At 42.9% G+C, this 15,909-nt stretch overlaps 1 protein-coding gene across 4 annotated transcripts in view; it reads left to right on the forward strand.

The window, feature by feature from the left end:
- The window catches only part of DNAJC5B (DnaJ heat shock protein family (Hsp40) member C5 beta), a 158,009-nt gene that overhangs the window by 29,632 nt on the left and 112,468 nt on the right, over window positions 1–15,909 (forward strand). For 2 of the 4 annotated variants that reach the window (XM_063923822.1, XM_063923821.1), the window contains exons 2-3: window positions 200–318; window positions 3,513–3,625. In XM_063923822.1, the coding sequence (XP_063779892.1) occupies window positions 3,519–3,625 (107 nt within the window). In that variant the 5' untranslated portion in view covers window positions 200–318; window positions 3,513–3,518. The remainder of the gene's footprint in view (window positions 1–199; window positions 319–3,512; window positions 3,626–15,909) is intronic. The other 2 variants (XM_063923820.1, XM_063923823.1) reach the window with 1 other exon arrangement.

The raw sequence follows: 15,909 nt of genomic DNA on the forward strand, positions 1-15,909 counted from the left end.
GCTTAATATCTGTATTTGCATTGTTATAAATATTAGCAGTAATAAATAGTAGTGACTTTATATCTTTGTATTTGTTCTTGGTCACTGCAGGAGTAAATACATGGAGGAAAGGTATGATTGGGCCTAATTAATATATTATGTAATTTATATTAGTGACATCACTATAGCAGCCTGTCATTAATATTGTAATACTTCTTAGGTTTTCAGGACAGCTCATGGGTAGAATTTCAAAGTAACAATAAGTAATCTGACCCCATTTGCTTCCACTAAGCCCCGTCCTCTTACCTGAGAGGAATAAAAGCAGAAGCATTCTAGCAGGTAAGACATTTCCCAAATACACTTTCTTTATTTAGAAAATTACAGGCTTAAACATATTTGCATCGCTTGGTGTGTGCATTACATTGTCTTACAGATATATTCTATGGTGCAAAAAAGGCTAAGGTTATTTTACTTGTTAATCTTACTTTGTGGACTGTAGTTTAATATTTATAATCATGTGGTGAATGATAAATTGTAATTTCTTTGTATGCTAATTTTTACTTTACAATGACTGGTACATTTCTTTATAGTGCATCCCTTAAGGGGGGTACTCACGGAGCGATATTCTAAGCAATCTGACTAGATTGCTTAGAATATCGGCATGATCGCTCCGTGTGTAGCCCCCTCGGCGATAGCGATGCGCGGCCCCGCACATCGCTATCGCTGCTGCTAGATTGGCCTGCATGCAGGCCAATCTAGCGGGTCGCTCACTTCACCCGCTGGGTGAAATGAGCGGCCCCCCCGTCTCCCCCCGCACGCTCAGCACAGATCGCGCTGTGCTGAGCGGCAGGAGAGATGTGTGCTGAGCGGTTCGCTCAGCACACATCTCTCCTGCATCGGCCCGTGGGTACTGGGCTTAATACAACAAAACTGAATCCTACGGAGGATACTTTTTCCCCTTTTATTTGGTTGCCTATCTATATCTTCCTGTGGCTATGTGCTTTCATAGACAGTTGCAGGAGAGTGCTATATGCAGAGCCGGCCCTAACCAATATGATGCCCTAGGCAAGATTTTGGCTGGTGCCCCCTAGCACCGCAGCTAGTTCTGCAAGAGATGCCTGGCATGAGTCAGCTGGCAGCTCTGCTAACATCGGGCGCCTTTTGTTTATGAAAATGCATCTTATTTGCATTACTATGTGGCTAGGATGCACAAGCAGCTTCTGCTGATTAAAATAATATGCAGCATGCCTATATTCTGTGTGCGACTGCGGCTGTATCTGCATACGAAATGCTACATTACAGTGATTTCCAGGAATACACACAGAATATAGGCATGCCGCATATCATTTTAATCAGCAGAAACTGCTGGTGCCCCTAAGCATACCAAATGCCCTAGGCAATTGCCTAGTTTGCCTATGCCTAAGACCGGCTCTGCTATATGGTGGGATAGAGGGACTACTAGTTCCAGCACTGCCTGGCTGCTGTGAGTTCCTGTTTACCAATGTCTATTGATCATTTAAAGCTCTGTAGTTTATCCCCCTGTTTTCTGGTTTACCTGTCACCTACTAATACTCCCCATTCATCTTCATTGTATAGTTAATATTACAATAATAAATATATGTATACCCTATGTTCATACAGTATGTATGCCTTGCTATACATGAACCTATTCTCTGTTACTGTAATGATTTCACCACACTCTCACAAAACAAAAATCCTTAGCAGTAACAGATATTTTATAAAGTGTTATCCCTCATACATATATCATTTCACTAGCAATTTTACATTAGACATTTCAGTCTGCATAAGGGATTTCTGAATGTCACGATATACTCCACACTGCAGCATGGTACTTTGCCTTTCACTGCAATAGATTAAAAGATTCTGTATTAATTTAAACTAGACTGGGTCAAACTTCACAGATGAAGGCTTCCATAGAACTGATGACCCCATAGACATAACAATATGATCTTCAGCCAATCTGATTTTTGTGCAGGCAGTTTTTTTTATATCATTAAATTAATTATGACATACCTTTTTATTTAAGTAAAACAACATACAATTTTTAAAGTTTTTTTTATTTCCTTTAATGCATACATTACTTTGCATCATCTAAAAACCCACCTGTTTTATTTGTGCCGCCATTATAATCAACCGGTTGGTAATCTCTTACAGCTTTTCTTAGGACAGAATACTGCATGATACAGATATTTAATTGACAGGAAACTGATTACCACCCTTGATTAATTATGAATGAACTATGGATATAGTTTCTTGCAGCCGAAAGCTGTGAGAAATTAGGAAACACCCCCAATTAACTTGAATGAGAACTAGGAAATGCCCCCAGTTTATTTGAACGAGGACCAGAAAATGCCCCCAATTTACTTGAACTAGGATTAGGACATGCTGCCAATTTATTTGAAGGTACAAAGTAGTGTATGACAACCTGTTATTTCATTTTGTTATTTAATACTTCAATATCTCCCCATGACTCGGAGTTTTATAAACCTCTTTGTGTTCAAGGACAGAAAGCTTTAGACTATCTCGGCGACTTGGACTAGGTATTTATTGGCCTTCATAAAGAAAAGAAGGAAACATTAGGAATAAATTGAATTGATGCTAAATCGTTTAAGCTTTAAGCCAGTTAATAAAACATGAAATAGAAAGGAAATGAATAATGAACTTTATCACCTATAATTGCGATTAGATTTCCCTAAGGCCCATAAGGTTTGACTGGTAGAGTTAGTTTACAGCATAGTAACATATTTCCTTAAGGTATCATGTGCTACACAAAGTGAGAACCCCCCTGTTTAAAATTGCAAATCGATGAACACTTATAGCCAACACGGTTGTACTATATGTTATTTTGCTGGCACACTATGTATATCTGTGTTATTTAAGCAAGGATTACAGATTTGCAACATGTTTTAATACTTTAGATGTATTTAATTTGATTTTGGTGTCCATTGCAGACATATTCATGTATTTAATCTGTTTTTATTATTTACAAAAGATACTTGATCACATTTGTAACACTACTACAGTACTTAAAAACAAATTAAGTATTAGACTTGCTTTTTTAGTGCAGTTGTTGTCAATTGCCTTCTTAGAAATAATTCCCTATTCCTACCCCACCACAGAAAAATAATTACTTGTCACCTCACACTACATACAGAGATTTGTGAATTTGTCACTAAGCACATGAGGCAGGTTCCTGTAATTACTCCATGTGTCATTACTGCCAGTGCAAATTTATTTTAAGGAAAATTTTAATTCAATGATAATGTTTATTTTAGAGATGTGCGCTTACAGATTTACCTGGATTTACCCGGATCTCAAAACGCCATTTATTGGTTCTCGGGTGTCACATGTTTTGGATAGCCAATAAGAAAAATCCAGATAAATCCGAACTCACGTTCATTTTGGAGTTAAGAACCGAGTATATCCGAACCCGCACATCTCTAGTTTATTTATGTTTATGATCTTAAAAAAACATGGTGTTATAGGGTCTGATTTTGTCTGCACTATTCTAGGTCAGAATGTCTAAACAAAGACAACGTTCTTTGTCCACTTCAGGAGAGGCATTGTATCAAATCCTGGGCTTGGAGAAAGGGGCAACTCATGATGAAATCAAGAAGTCGTACAGGTAAATTTTTGACTTTACTATTTATACGCACATGACAGTATTAGTTAAACAGTATTTTTCATTAATGGAGCACATAATGAAATTAACATTCATAGGCATGACAACATACAGTAATCAGCAAAAAATAGTAAATTGTAAATTGGTCAAAGAAAATAATCCAACGACGAAACGAGAGACAAAATTCGAAATGGTGCATATCAGGCATGGTTGGCAGTAGCCCCAAAAGTAAGTGGAACTATAGAAGAAAAATGAAGATATCAGTAGGCAAACTAAACAGAGTATCACCTAGCAACTGTCTGGTCTCATACCTCTGGGTAGAGTGAAAACATTTATGAATCTGCAACTTGAGATCAATAGTTAATAAGTCTATATACTCGTCCCAAATCTGGAAGAATTTTTCTGTGCTTATGTCTTTGTGCAAGGTAGTTTCTAATCAGGCCAGGTGGAAGGCATAGGATTATTTGGCTTTGAGTTTTACGGGAGTTTTTCTCAATCCACGTACGTAACATTTTCTAGCCACTGCTGAAACAGTAAGTAACAATTTCTTATTCGATATCCAAACTACTTCTAGTTCCAAGCATTTTGGATGTGGGCGACTCAGCCGGTACCATGTAACAGTCTGGTGGATGGGGAAGTAAACCCTAGAATTGATCATTCTGTTTATAATGGGAGATAGTGAAATAAATAGGTAGTAGCAAAGCAGCAATCTTGTCGACAAAATCAGAAATGAGGGGATAATCCCAGCAGATGACTTTTAAAAGTTTTAAATGTACATATTAACAATAATAAAAACCAATAAACACCACAAAAATAATAATAATAATAATAATAATAATAATAACAATAATAATAATAATAATAATAATAGTAATTATGTATTCTAAAAGTAATTTATGGTATGTACAGGTTGAGTATCCCTTATCCAAATATTCCGAAATACGGAATATTCCGAAATACGGACTTTTTTGAGTGAGAGTTAAATAGTGAAAGCTTTGTTTTCTGATGGCTCAGTGTACACAAACATTGTTTAATACACAAAGTTATTAAAAATACTGTATTAAATGACCTTCAGGCTGTGTGTATAAGGTGTATATGAAACATAATTGAATTGTGTGAATGTAGACACACTTTGTTTAATGCACAAAGTTATAAGAAACATTGGCTAAAATGACCTTCAGGCTGTGTGTATAAGGTGTATATGTAACATAAATGCATTCTGTGCTTAGATATAGGACCCATCACTATGATATCTCATTATGGTATGCAATTATTCCAAAATACGGAAAAATCCCATATCCAAAATACCTCTGGTCCCAAGCATTTTGGATAAGGGATACTCAACCTGTATCATATTTTCAGTAGAGATGTGCACAGAGCCCCATGTTTTGGTTTTGGTTCTAATTCATCATCATTTTTGTTAGTTTTGGATTTCTTTAAAATCAATAAGCATTGATAATTTTTTTTTAAATAAAATTAATAAAAAAACAGCTAAAATCATTTAATTTGAACCTGTTTACGTGCAATCCAAAACTTGTGTTTAGCTTTTAAATCTGAGTTCCGAACTAACAACAGACCCAATTGGGATTTGTTTCCACTTGGAACCGTCAAGTGATTCGGAATTGGAACTCAATTCAACTCTTAACCCCTAAGTTAGGGTGTGTTCGTATTTCAGGAAAACCAAACTGCACATCTCTAGTTTTCAGCAAGTCATCACTTTAGTATGGAAATTCTTATATATTATATTATGGTGACTGTTTGTCAACATATCTTTTTGATTCTTTATTTTTCCCTTGATCTGTTTTCTGATAACCTTAATCTGCTCTGTTTGCAATCCTATTGCTTTTTTATATGTCTTCTGTATAAGGGATTTCTGTGTAATGCTTTAATATGTGCTTATTTTGATATCCAGGCTCTAGGTTGACCATGTAAAGGTTGATAATCTTCAGGTTGGCCACTAATGGTTGACATGCATCAGGTCGACATGGTCAAAAGGTCAACATGAACAATAGGTCAACATGTAAAAGGTTGACAGTGCATATGGTCAACATGTACAAAAGGTCGAAAGTGCAAATGGTCGACACACATTTGGTCAACACATCTTTTTTGGGGTTTTAACATGTTAATTAATTTTTTAATACTTTACCATCCATGTGTACTACGATTGGGAATAGTATCCTGCACAGAGCACTGCGGTAGCTGAGCGATGCACCTTGCCTACAGCAAGGCGAGCGAAGCGAGCCATGCGAGGGGACGTGGTACACTAATTGGGGTTCCACGTCCTTTGATGGCGAAAACAACACAACCTTTTTTGTGTAAACATTATATCATGTCAACCTTTCCTACTGTTTACCTGTTGTCATGTCAACCTTTTAATGTGTCGATCTTTTGACCCTGTAGACCTGATGCATGACGACCATTAGTGGTGCTAACTACTGATCCGAGGTGACAATCTACCAAAATTTCCTTTGCCGTTTTATCCAACTTATTGCTGCCAAGAATAAAGTCATGTATCAACACTATCTTTTTATTATCACCCTCCGCAAGTTTTCTTGGAGACAGGGCAGTCTCCCTTGTTAACTGTAGAATTTTATGATTCATTAGTTACAATGAATTATGATGATAACCTCTTGGCAAAACTTCTTGAGCATCTTGTCAATTTGTGTGATAGAATATTACCGATCACTGCATATGAGTAAAACTCTGAGACATCGCGAAAATGGTAATCTATTTATAGAGGAAGATTGATGGTTACTGTTACCATATAATAAAGTGTTGTGGTCTGTGAATTTAGAGTATAAGGTGGTCTTAAACCCTTGATATTGATCCAGAGTAATAGCTACAGCAAAATAATTAATGGTGAACCTACTGCAATTACAAGTAAACTGTAGTATCCTGTTGATTGATATATTTCCTAGAGGTAAGGAATGTAGCAGCAATACCATTTAATGGAACCTGTGATTCCTGGGTCAGTGAAGCACAGGTCTTTTTCAACTTCTGCCATAAAGATATTTGCAAAGCTCGAGGCCACACAGGACCCATAGCACAACCTGAGCATTGTATATACAGGTTAGAGTCAAAGAGAAAATAGTTACTTGATTTCCAGAAGGCTCATACATTTTTTTTCATCAAGACCGTTATGAACTGGATTATTAATTGAAGCTCTTCTGACTGCCTCAAGTCCTCTTGAATGTGGGATGCTCATATAAAGGCTCACCAAGTCAATTGTGCACTCCAATGGTTTCTGTTGTAGATGTAACATCTCTTGAAGTTTTAGTAAAAAGGTGGTAGTGAGTTTAAGAAGGTACAGCTACAGTATGATGGGCCACTCTGGTGGTGTTTGAACATGCTTGTGGAATTTTGGTATCTTGTAGCACACAGGTATCTTGGACTAGTCTATTATTAATCCATCTCATATTTTCTTTGTGATGATATTGTGGTACCCTGGAAAATTTGTGTGCATGCCCCTTTAAGAGCACTTACTGATCCGCAGCAGCAGGGGAAGGCACTGGCACAGCAGGAGTTAAGTTGAGACCATGGTCCAGTCATGTCCAAAAGGGGAGAGCTGAATGGACAGAGGCAGCTTGGGAGAAAGAGAGCCTTGTGGGAAGAAGAAGGCAGAGCAGGCAAGTGGATTGAGGAGGTGCTGGAGATGCAGGCATCGTGGAGCAGAGGTCAAAACCAGCCACAGGACGCTAGGCGGTGTGAGCAGCGCTACAGTTGTGTGAGCAGTGTGGTGTGCGGCTGCAGAGTCAAGTAACAGAGAAGCGGGTGTTGCGACGCCGCGGCCAGAGACTGGGCAATGCCAGGCCTGTTTAGAGGCACGGATGCCATGGCAATCTTGTGTCAGCAAGGAACCAACTAAGACAGGTCCATCAAGTGTATACCTCCGTTCCAAGGGTCTGAGTGAGTACTATAAGAAATTGATAGCCCAAGCTACAGGCAAGTGTGCCCTCCAAACTCAGCAAACCTTATTATTGACTGCATAGTGGTAAAAGGGCGCAGTCAGCAGCGCCATATCTTACAAGCTAAACCCCACTAAATGGGTTCAACAACAACTGAGTTTATTGCAAGTACCAGAAAGACATTTATTTTGAAAACTGAGTTCTATGCAGAGCAAGGTGAACATTTATTTATACAAGGACCGAGTGATTTATGGAATTACAAGTAAAAGTCTGGCAACTGTGAGAGACTGAGTTTGTACCATCCAAAACCCATCATAGTTCATTGATTTTCCATTGTCGAATGACATTACCATTTCTTTGCTAGCTACACCCTCTTTGGATAAAAGGGACTGAGTACAATTGGCATCATCCCAATCCTGGATTCCCTCATACATCTGTGTGCCCAGTTCCCAAATGACCCGCTGTGGCAGAGCAGACTTTAACCAGAGCTCCAACCATATTTGCCAGTGAAGATATTTGTACCTTGATTAGGGAAAGCTAGAAAGTTATTGTTTATGATTACTGAACATGTTTTCCATTGTTCTTATCATCACCACATTATAGAATGGAATGCTAATGTCTGATGCTATTATTATTGATTCCAATGATTTTATGTTGATTTGTGATTCCAAAGAAATGCTTTCTCTGTGATTCAATCCAATTGTCTTTTGCATACTGAAGGATCCTTTGTGGTGTGAACTGTAGCATATTGTCTGTTATTGTTCTTCTTGATAACCTATTCTTTTGTTATTCTTTAAATTCAAAGTCAAATAATGAATCAATCATCTTCAATCCAGAGTTCATTGCAACTCAATTAAAAAATCTCCCGTCGAAATTGCTAACTCACTTCTGATTCATATTAATCTATCCTACCTCTCTGAGCATGGTACTACTAGACTAGGTACGGGGGGAACAACATTTAAAAAGAAAGTTCCATCACAAAGCCTCCCAACAACTGGTATACCTATCTCAACCACTTAGACATACCCTGCCAACCCCGGGGGTGTAACAATACTATGCTCAACCACTTTGAATCGAACTGCTTAATAAAGGTGTCAGTCTGATCATATGGTAACTTTCGATATACTTCAGCATTAGACAACTGTCCGTAAATTTCTTGTTTGTAAGTTATGATATTTTTAATCACGATGCCCCCCCCCCCCCCCTCCCCTGTCAGCGGGGCAGACCACTATATCGTTGTAGCTTTCTAAATTCTAAAGAGCTTTCTTTCCCCCTCTACTCAGATTTTGCTTAGCTGGTTTCCACCTACTAGCTTGTTCTGAGATGGTAAATATTGTGATGTGAAATATTTTATTGCAGTATCTTGTGATGGGGGTTCAAAGGCAGATCGCTTTTGAAGGGAAGCGGCACTTCTACAGTGTTATCTGTATCGCCAAAGTTTCCTTAAATGTATCCTTCAATTGAATTTATGTAAATCTGCCTTAGATCTTAATAGGTCAGGTCAATTGGTGGGAACAAAAGAAAAGCACTTGCTGAGAACACTATTCTCATCTTGAGTTAATGTTCTAGACGATAACTTAAAAACTATATTCTCCTTTTTGGATTAATCGCCCACTGCCCCCCATTAGGGTCCACCCCATTTCCACAGTAGCTTTCTAGAAGATATAGTTTCTTTCCCTGGACTGGTAAAAGTCAGTGTTCACCTCTTTACAGTGAGGCAAAGGTTATTAGTAGCCCCTGGGTGCTCAAATCCAGCTGCAGCTTCCCCAGGGTTTATATAAGCAAATGGAAGGCTACTTTACTGGGACATAAAATTCTAAAATATTGGACAGTTGTAGTACCCAAGAATTGTGCCCAGTAAGCTGTAGAATAATGGTGGACACATATGCTATACTGTTCTCATTTGCTTTTCTCAAATCTTGGAACACGGAATTGTACGGTATAATATTTTATGGAACAACAATTTGGTTATTCATCAAATCATGATGTTCTTTATTGGGAGCATTACCTACAACTGTATATAACTATCAACAAACCCTTGTTTATACTAATAATGTAAGCAATATAAAAGTATACCCTTATTATTACTACTGATTATTGTCTGTGTATGCTACGGCAGGTTTTCACATAATTCTAATTGACAAATTCATATTCTTTAGTTGTTTGAAAGACTAAGATTTGTATAGAAAGAACCCAATGAGAATAGATATGACACATGTCAGACAGACCCATCTTAGATTACATATTGTCGGATAACAAATCCAGAGTGTATAAGCCACTGCCTCCTAATTTGCTTTATTTTCCTTCAGTGATCACAGTGAAAATCATAATTTGCTTAACCGACATTGGCTTTATAGCTGTATGTATTTCTACCATTTTCATGCTTGATGTTGGATTAAACAGATGGTGCAGTGTTAATCAGCCTTAACTGAATCTATACTCTCAAGAAATAGTACAATACAGTATTTAATTTCTGTTCATTAGCAATTACTAGACCATTCATGATGAGCTAAACTGCATTTATGACACTGCAGAATATAGGGAAATCTTGTTTTGCAACATACTGTAGATTAACAATACAAAATCTGCCTGAATATTTTAGAAGTCTGTATTATGAGTTTTCTCCAACCGTGAAAACTGTAAATAATAAGGGACTTATCCTGTATCTGGTCAGACCTTCTCTTCAGTGGACTCATTTACTGTCTCACTCATGTAGTAATGTAGTTTAATGTCTTAAATAAATAACTATATATATATATATATATATATATATATATATAAATTTAAATACTTTCGGCGCTAAACCAGTGAGATGACAGAATAAAACAACAATACGTGTTATAATAAGTGTAAAAAAATGTTCCATTTCTGCTGCGGGGTACACTGGGCTCCACAAGGATAGACATTGGGGTGTAGAGTAGGATCTTGATCCGAAGCACCAACAGGCTCAAAAGCTTTGACCTTCTTCCCAAGATGCATAGCGCCGCCTCCTATATCACCCCGCCTCCGTGCACAGGAGCTCAGTTTGTAGTTGGTGCTTGCAGTGCAAGCATGTGACAGGAAGAGCTGCTCACAGCAGCTCTATAAAAGCTTTTTCTGAGGAAAAAAGAATACTACAAGGGCTGCAGCAGAGGCACAGATTGTGCTGGATGTCAGTAGACATTGCCTGCTGCCAGAGGCGTCACCGGGTGTGGTGACACCCGGTGCGCGCCCCTGATCTCCTGCCGCGATCGTGGCAAGAAAGGGGGTGTGGCCTTGTACTTAGGGGGCGTGGCTTCACGGGGATCCCGGAATCGTCACTCTGGGGGCGTGCCCAGCATCTCCGGAGATGCTGGGCTTCCCCCAGAGCCAGTCTCCGTCCGCTGTCGGCTCCTCTTCTGTGACAGGAGCCGGGTGCTGTAGGAGACTTTCTCACTGCAACACCTGGTTCCTGTCAGTGCGGAGGAGCTGACATTTGGTGTTACCCTCCTCCAGGTGTCACACCCGGGTGCGAGCCGCACCCCCCGCACCCGCCTTGTGACGCCACTGCCTGCTGCAGCTCCATCTCTCCCCCAGCGGCGCTGTACAGTCCCATGCCCTGGTTGCCGGGTACCTACAGCAGGAGGCTCCGGTTTTCTTCCAAGTTAGTCACACATGGCTGGGGCTCTCCGGGATCGCATGACCACACTTCGGGAGGAGGTAAGTGGGTCCCGCTCGCATTTTATTGTGAACCGGCGCGGCCGGTGGACACTGTGGCAGTACAGGCGATCCCACTAGATCACCAGGGCATGGGTGCAGGCAGGGGTGCTGGAATGTTTTTAGGTTGGGGGGGGGCGTCGAAAAAAAATATTTTGGCGCCCCCTGGTGCCGGCCTCCTCTACCTTTTTAGTCCCCCACCGCTGTGCGGATGAGCGCTTACCTGCAGATCCACGCGGGCGGCATCTCCTTTAAAAACAGCCTGCTACCGCAGAGTGCTGTGTCCTCCTATCTTCGTTGTCTCCTAGCCGCCGCCGGCTGTCTCTCCTTCACAGAAGCATTACTGGGAGAAGGCGTGGCCAGGCTGGGACATCCCGGGACCATAGCCACGCCTCCTCCCAGTAATGCAACTGTGAAGGAGAGACAGCCGGCGGTGGCTAGGACACAACGAACGAAGATAGGAGGACACAGCACCCTGCGGTAGCAGGCTGTTTTTAAAGGAGATGCCGCCCATGTGGATCTGCAGGCAGTTCAAATTATGCCACACAGTATAACAATCTTATTCGCATTACCCCAAACGTAGTGCACCTGATTTATATTATGCCACAAAATAGTACCCCTTATTCACATTACGTCACACAGTAATGCCCCTTATACATGTTACGCCACTTATACACAGTACTATCCCTTATACACAATGCCCACATACAGTAGTGCTCCTTATCAGAGGTATAGCTAGGTGCCATGGTGCCCTGAGCAAAGGTATATTTCAGCGCCACCTCCTCTGTATTGAATTGGGGGCATCTTGCATTTGAAAAGAAAAAGATAGTTTAAAAAAATAAAATCAATGACAGGGCCAGTTCTAGACCTTGAGGTGCTCAGGGCGAAAGTTTCCTTTGGTACCCGCCATGCTGAAAACAGGGACAGTGTGCGCCGAAGGTGCGCGAAAAAAAATATAGGGCCAAAGAATAGTACCGATTCACATTACCCTGTACAGTAGTGTCCGTTAGTCACATTACACCGCACAGAAGTTTCCGTTAATTCACATTACACTGCACAGTGGTACCCTTATACACGTTACGCCACACAGGGGAGCCGCTTATACAAGTTATGCCAGAGTAAAAGCCTCTTATACACGTTACGCCACAGTAGAGCACCTTATACATGTTATGCCAGGTAGAGCTGCTTATACACTTATGCCAGGTAGAGTCCCTTATACACGTTATCCAGCTAGAGCCCATTACACACATTTGCCAGGTACAGCCCATTATACACATTATGCCAGGTACAGCCCATTATACACATTATAGGGGTCATTCAGACCCCGCCGCAAAAGCGGCCCGCAGCGCAGTTTGTTGGTGGCAGCAAACTGCGCATGCGCAGTGGGCGTGAAGCCATACACATTGTGGTCGCTTCTCCGATGGATGCAACCACAATGTGATTGACAGGTGACAGCGTAGCGGGATTAAGGTAGGGTCGTGACGGAAAAACGGGGGCAGGCCGGGACCATTTTTGGGGCGGCTGCATGACGTCATACACAGACGCTCCCCCAATAAAAAAGTCTGCTGACCGCCTGACAGCGCAGCCAGCCAACACAACCTTAGATCAGATGTGTCCGCAATCTAATTGCGGATGCATCGGGAGGCGGCCTTGCCCTGTGCTGCGCGGCCCTTGCAGGGATGAATGCAGATCTGGCTGCGTATGCAGCAATCTGCTTTCATCTCTGAATAACCCCCTATGCCAAGTACAGCCCTCGTTCCCTCCACAGTGCGGCCCCAGTACCTGCAGGAGGTCCCGGCTCAGGCGCTGACTCTCCTCTCTCTTCTCCGCCTCCCGTGTCTCGCAGGCTCCGTTACTCCAGCAGCAGCGGCTCCATCCTATGTCGTCAGTGACGGCGAGAGGGAAGGGGGGGGGGGTGAAGCAGGTACTAATTACCCAGACCTGGGACTGATAGAGAGGTCTGCCGGGGGCCCTGGTGCACTGCACTCCCACCCCTCTCCCTCCTTACTGGACAGCAGCATAAGCTCTCATGTTGGCAGCACAGCACATGCTGCAGTGTGCTGTGCTGCAGTGAGGCAGATAGGCTGCTGTTCTTTCTCAGCCCCTGCCTTTTCCTTTATAGGTGGTGGTGGGGGGGGGGGGTGATCGCACTGATCACATTCCCCCCCTCGAATTGACCCTGGCTGAGGGGCTGAGCCAGGGCTGGGGACTCAGTCAGGGGTCAGGCACTGCACAGATTCCCCCCCCCCCCACCACTTTTCCCATAAAGGGGCGTGGCCACACCTCCCGCGATTAGGCCACGCCCCCAAAACGTCTCGTCAGCAGCATAGCAGTGTATGGGCAGAGGCCGCACACTGGGGGAGTGAGCGGCACTACACGGGGCCAGCGCTGCCACTAGCTGTCATCCAGTTTGACAGGCGCAGCAGCAGGGTAGCAAAGCAGGAAGAGCGCCTCCCTGCTTTGTATACCCTTGCTGAGCGAGCAGCACCGGATCCCCTGCGCCTCTGTCATATTTGGGGGGGGGGCAAGCTGCCCCCTTGCCCCCCCTGTTCCGACGCCCCTGGGTGCAGGTCAGGTTTTCTCTCTAAACCTTTTTTACAAGTAGCCCACAGTACCTGGTGGTTTTGCCAGCAGAGGGGATAAGGCTTAGACCTGGAGCCCCTCCCCCAGCCCCAGGGCGCCATTTCCCGCAAATGTTCCCGCCCTGGAGCTGCATATCTGTCTCTCCCTCACTCCCTGGCAGTGTCTGCGGCGCCATTATCCCTCAGCTCACTGTTCCTGGGAATGCTTGGGCAAATCCTCCTGTGTAAAGCCGCCTGGTTGTCAGTGCTGTGACTTTACAAGACACTTAAGTATTCTACCTGCCTTTTTTAGTCAGTGTTAGTTAAGAAAGAGTGCACTTAGTCAGGGTTTCCTAGTACAATTACCCTGTGATATACATCCAGTTCTTACTGTGTAGTGTTATACCTATTGTTATATAGCTGTGTAAGCTAGTCCAGTGCAGTATTATTGTTAGTAATAACCTCTGCATTGTACAGACTGTGACTATTTGTGTGTGCATTTGATAGCTGAGTGGTGTCCATTTCGTGTCTTTCACTCAACCTGCTATCCCTATATTCTATAACCTGAGGGGGCTTGGTGCGTCAGGTTTTATCTAATATAGGATTTTCACAAGATATACTGTATTACGTATTTTTCTCTGTGATTTAGTCACCATATCTCTCCTTTATCTCTGCTGGTGCTGACTACACTGCGCAGGGGTTTGGGCTAGAGGTATTGTGCTGCTGACAAATTGTACTGTGTTACCTGATACTGCAAGTTATACCATGTCTGCTTCTGAGGGTAACGGTTCTGGAGCTGAACACACTGCCGGTGTTGCTGAAGCCGCAGATACCTATGAGGAGAATATAGCAGCTTTGGGCTCTGGTTCTGGGGGCTCCTTGCCCCCCAGTGGGACGGTGGCAACGGGGCAAATAATGACCCGCCGTGGGACGCTTTTTCCACGCTTCTGCATACACTAGTTCATAATCTAACACCCCCTATGGGGCCCCCCAATGCCGGTGCAACCGCTTGTGGTCCCTGCAGCTAACCCAACATGGGCGGACAATTTATCTGCTCAAATAAAGAAGTTGAACCAGTCCCTGGCTACTAAAAAGTCTGACCGTCGCTCGCCTACGTCCAAGGGGTCCTCTAAGCGAGCGTTTGTCTCCTCACAATTCACTGCTGTCACTGACACCTCATCGGATGAAGACGGCACTTACACTGACCCCACAGGTTCTGACTCAGATACGGCTGATGGGGAGGGTACTTCACATGTGGATGTTCCTGATCTTTTGGAGGCTATTAAATTAATTTGACAGATTACGGATGATCCCGAGCCATCCGTTCCTCCTAAGAAACCAGATAGGTACAAGCGTCAGAAGGTGATTAAACAAATTTTACCTCACTCTGACCACCTAATTGATGTACGTCAGGAACCCTGGGAAAACCTGGGTATGAAGTTTGTGCCTCAAAAGAAGATGCTGGCTCGCTATCCCCTTGCGCCAGAGCTTTCTAAAAATTGGGAAACGCCTCCTCCAGTGGACTCACATGTGGCTAGGATGGTGGTTTCCTCAGCTCTACCGGTCACCACCGTCACGTCTCTAAAAGAGCCTACGGATAAATGTGTGGAGGGTTGTCTGAAAGCGATTTACACCCTCACGGGTGCTGCACAAAGGCCCACTATTGCAGCTACTTGGGCTGCAGAGGCCATTGAAGCATGGGCCTTGGAGTTAGATGCTGAAATCTCCTCTGACCATGCTAGACAATGCTTGTCTTATATTGTCACAGCTTCTCGTTATATTAAAGAGGCGGCTTCTGATGCCGGTTTCCTGGCAGCCAAGGCCTCTACTACGTCAGTCCTGGCTCGCCGGATATTGTGGCTGAGATCCTGGTCTGTGGATCTGGACTCTAGAAAAACCCTGGAGGTACTCCCTTTTAAGGGAGATATTCTGTTTGGGGAGGATTTAAATAAGATTGTGCCTGACTTGGCTACTGCCAAAACTGCATGTCTGCCAAGTACTGCTCCTTCTGTGTCGAAGGCTAAAGGTACTTCCTTTCGCCCCTTTCCTCCTTCAGGTAAAGCAAAAGGTCAGGCGTACAACAAGCAGACCCGCACTTCCAAACCTGGTAAGCCTAAGCCCAAAAGAGCCTGGGCAGCCCGTCAGC

Source organism: Pseudophryne corroboree, chromosome 5 (genome assembly GCF_028390025.1).
Source record: "Pseudophryne corroboree isolate aPseCor3 chromosome 5, aPseCor3.hap2, whole genome shotgun sequence".
Lineage (NCBI taxonomy): Eukaryota > Metazoa > Chordata > Amphibia > Anura > Myobatrachidae > Pseudophryne > Pseudophryne corroboree.